This window comes from Symsagittifera roscoffensis, chromosome 4 (genome assembly GCF_963678635.1).
Source record: "Symsagittifera roscoffensis chromosome 4, txSymRosc1.1, whole genome shotgun sequence".
Taxonomy (NCBI): Eukaryota; Metazoa; Xenacoelomorpha; order Acoela; family Convolutidae; genus Symsagittifera; species Symsagittifera roscoffensis.
The window spans coordinates 32,921,381-32,925,723 of NC_087065.1; the positions used below are offsets into that span (position 1 = coordinate 32,921,381).

The window sequence follows — 4,343 nt, forward strand, 5'->3', positions numbered from 1 at the left end:
TGAATCATGATTTTTTTGGTCAATAAGACAAAAATTGCGGGAACCACACATACATATCCAAATTTGTGGTCCAAATTTTTGTCAATTCGGAAGTAATAGGGTAAGATTAGTCCAGACAAGTTTAGAATACCTAACATGCGAATTAGCTCTAGGAAATTCAAACCGAAGAAACAAACGAATACAGTGGACGAACCTTTCGTGGAAAGAACCAAGGACGCTCAGAACAAGAAGGGGAAGAAAATTTCAGGCCATAAGGTCGAAACAAAGGGTCAAAAGAACTGGGAAGACAAACAAACAACATTGGAAGAAAAGATACATCAGAACTCTGCTCAGGACGAGGTTCCAGCGGAACTTGGATCCAAGGGGAACGGCACGAATTGACTAAAAAGTAAGTCTACTCCAGTACAATTGGTACAAGACTTCGCTAAACCGACCGGGACTCTTGATCGAGAAAAACTGTCGGAACTGTCCGATAGTTCGATTGAATAACCAGCAGTAGGAAGCTCACTTATTGACCTTACCGTGATACAAGGGGTGTCAGGGAAGAAGGCAATGTATTCCTCGTTCTCGTAACAAGGCAAAAAACACTCTGGAAAATTTCATTCCGTTCACATGGCAGCAGGAACTGGTGACAACATCGACACTCAGGAAGAGGGAGATGATAACCAAGAAGTTGATGACTTTGGATCCAAATTGATATTCAGAAGTTAAACCCATGAAGTCATGGTACCTGATAGTTGAAAGATGGCTATTCCGATCAGTTTGGTACGGTCATAACGATCAACAGGGCCTCAAACAGGATGCAACGTTCTAGTGAATTCCTGACAAAAGTCACTTCTGACACCCAAGCAGAAGCGACTAAGGTCATCAGGTCAGTGACTACACTGAGGGAAGTGGAGGCGGACTATGAAAGACCTTTAAAACAGAGAGAAGCGGCACGGGTTTCAACTAACACCAAGCTGTCTGTCACAAATAAGATGACGCAACCACTGGTGACTCCATTGGTCGTTGACAGGATGTCAATAGAGGAAGCCCTGACTAGGTTCATGGATAGAATGGGTGAGCAACAGGAACAGATTTCCAACAGAATGAGTGCACTAGAGAAAGAGAGAGAGAGAGAGAGAGAGAGAGAGAGAGAGCGAGAGAGAGAGAGAGAGAGAGATAGTTTCACATTGAGAGAGAAAACTTGCGAGAGGAGATACAGCACAACAAACAGGAAGTCAGTCAAAGCGTGAAGCGCTTGACAGAGAGAACGGGTGATCCCTTGGCGAGAAACTTGTCACGAATGACTCAGGATGCCGAGCAAAGAGAGCAACGGTTGAGAGAAGACATGATCAACTTTGGAGTGAACAGGAGCAGACTCTTGGGATTCTCGATACTACGATAGACTCAATGATGAAAAGGCCAACTCATGCCATAATGGATAGATTAGATGGTTTCTGGTAACAAGGAGTGGGCCATCGAACAGAGGAGCACACTAGAGAAAAACGAGCAGAGAGACAAGAGTGCACTTCATTGAGCATTCAAATAGAGGAAGAGCGGTTGGATTCATTAGAGCAAAGGGTAATCCATCGAATAACGCCACTAGGAGTCACCTGCCGAGAAATCCAACGACCATCCACAGAGGGAGCTCTACTACTAGCCGGTCGGAAAAGTGATTCCTCGGGCTGGAATCACTCAAACCATGGACGAGATCAACCTAGCGATCCTGGTAGAAGGGATGTTCCAGAGCCTCGAACATCTGATACTCACGATCAGACCGGATATTCTCGGACAGTGTCTGAACCTCCAAACAGATATTTGTAGTGTTCCTCGCAGGGTTGTCCTAGACCAAAGAGCGGAGCGAAAAGTCTAAAAGTGTAATCAACAAACTAATTATTGCAAAGGTGAATGCGACGGTTGTATAGATACATAGATAGAAGTCATGAAGCTGGATTAAGAAGTAGGAGACTTAACAGAAAGATAGGACTGCAGTGCGCTCACCTGTAGTTTCGTGATACTGTTGAACCAGTTTGGCTCGAGCTGCAAGGGGATCAAGCGATGATGCGCTTCGAGAAGCGTACGCAACGGGAAGAAGAGACCGCAGATAACATTGAAAACCTGAGAAGAGGTCCTCATCTGGACGAGTCAAACAGTAGATTGAATTGGGCAATAGTTTCGAAATTCATTTATAGTGTGAAGAGAGCCTCTCTCAATCAAAGCACCAACGCCGGAAGAAATGCGACTGCAATTTAACGAATACATGTTGCTGATATCGAGTTAATACAAGAAAAATTATGGCAATTTTAATAATGGACCTGTGCAAAGCAGGATAATAAGAGACGATTTTGTGGAACTGCAGTTCCACGGACATGCATCATGTATCAGCATGTCCGACCTATAAACAAGACATGAAGGCGATCGGTGTTAGCCTTAAAGATGAACACGCGACGGGCATTGACCACGAAAGTTTAATGGGAGGGTTGATTGCAAAATTTGGCTCAGTTGTTTTGGTTTGCAACCAGGAGGGTCATTTTAAATAGGAGTGTCCATAATTTTGGAACACTGTGCCGGATATCAAGCATCTAAGCATGAAGACGCTTTGTCAGGCGTTAAGGACAGCAAGGCAGCGGAAGCTCGGACAAAAGAAAAGCCTCTCGAACTGGCCACGAAAAAGATGCAGGCCGCACTGGATTATAATAGTGGAACGGAACCCGAGACAGCGGCTCATGATTCTAAACTTGCTATAAAGCAGCGGCGATCGTTAGTATAAAGCAGCGGCGATCGTTTACTATAAGCAGCGGCGGAGATTTCAGCAGGATTTGGCGTTTAGATAAATAGAACAGAAAGTCAAGCTCACACTGGAAGTTGAGAGGGCTCAGGATCAGTTCAACGCCTTTGAGGCATCCACAGTGGAAGAAACGAAGGCACCGAGCAGTTTGAGCACGAACTTGATTTCGATCTCTGGGCTGACATTTCGGATGGTGCCTCAGGGCAGTAAGATACAATCGATAATCTCCGAGGCGGGCCTTCAGGTAATTAGGAATCTGAGTGAACGCTCGGAATTCACCATGATGCATCTGGACATTTATGTGGATTACCTGAGACAAGCAGAACCACGCACTGTATCAATGGCTGTGCGCGCCATACTAATGACAGGTGGACCATGACACTCGGACCATTAAACTAATGTGGATGGGATTAGCATTTATAGGACAGCGACCAAATAGGACATATATTTTTGGGTCAAGAAGAGTTGAAGTTCCGCAGGCTTGGTCATGTTGCCATGATGGAACAAGATGTGGTAATCATTGGATACGAAGCAAATATGGCTGCAAATCTGCTATTCAAGGACAGAAAGAAAATAGGAGTCAGAAGACTCGTAGACATACGAGCGGTAGTCATTTTGATGCCATTACAGATATGGGAAAATATGGGTTTCACATGGAAGGACCTGATACCCACAAACTTAAGAATGGCAGCCACCAATCGCGGAGACATCTATGTAGTGGGGTGAACTCCAAAAACAGTCCTCCAAATGTGAGGAAGGAACCTCTTGATGAATGTTCTCAAGCAAGAAAACCTCGATGATTCGGGTCAGTTCATTTTGGCGCGGGACTTCTTTAGGAGCTTTGTTGTGACAATCTACAACAAAATTGTACTGACAAGAAAATATGTTGAACGACAAATAAACAGGATAAAAACTGATCAGAATAAAATACCGATTTTTTTAGACAGAAAGGTAAAAGTACAGTCTAGGCAGGCAGCGGTAGCTGTTTTTACGATGAGTAACTTAAACTGAGTGACAGTAAACAAGTTTGCCTTGTGCGGAACCTCAACAGTCAAAGTTTAGGGGTTTTTCGTCACAACAAATGGGCTGTTTGTGAGTGCGTTGTAGAATGCACTGCAGACACCGATTTCATTCCAGCGTGGTAAAAAACTTGTTTACGATTTACCAATGTGGATTGACTATGAATAAATGCCAAATCTGAAGCAGCATCGAGTGGAGGATTGTCACACTCACGCGAATGAAAATCTGATTTAAAAAAGAATTGATGAATCGAAATCTTTGAATAAAATTTTTTCAATGATTTCTGAAACAGATGAGGCTTATCGAACTGCTCAAACTTTCCGGAATGCCCGTCGTCACGTCAATAAGAGTGTAACTGGCCGCCTCTACCGGAGACATGGCATTTAAGAGGTAAGATAGGGGACGGAGAGTTTGAGATGCTAAAAGGGGTTTTAAATCGAAACACAGACGTTTTTTTAAAACATAAAGCTGGTATTAGTTGCATGACACCGCACAAATCGGAGGATTGCCGAGCAGTAAAAGAAATGCTGCTCGAGGACGACATGATAGAACT

The 4,343-nt window shown here is 43.9% G+C and overlaps 1 protein-coding gene across 1 annotated transcript; it reads left to right on the forward strand.

The window, feature by feature from the left end:
* The first annotated feature begins 800 nt into the window (after positions 1–800).
* On the forward strand, positions 801–1,235 carry LOC134844847 (putative uncharacterized protein DDB_G0271982). The gene has a single exon (XM_063861664.1). The coding sequence runs from the start codon at positions 801–803 to the stop codon at positions 1,233–1,235; it is 435 nt and encodes a 144-aa protein (XP_063717734.1).
* The last annotated feature ends 3,108 nt before the right edge of the window (positions 1,236–4,343 follow it).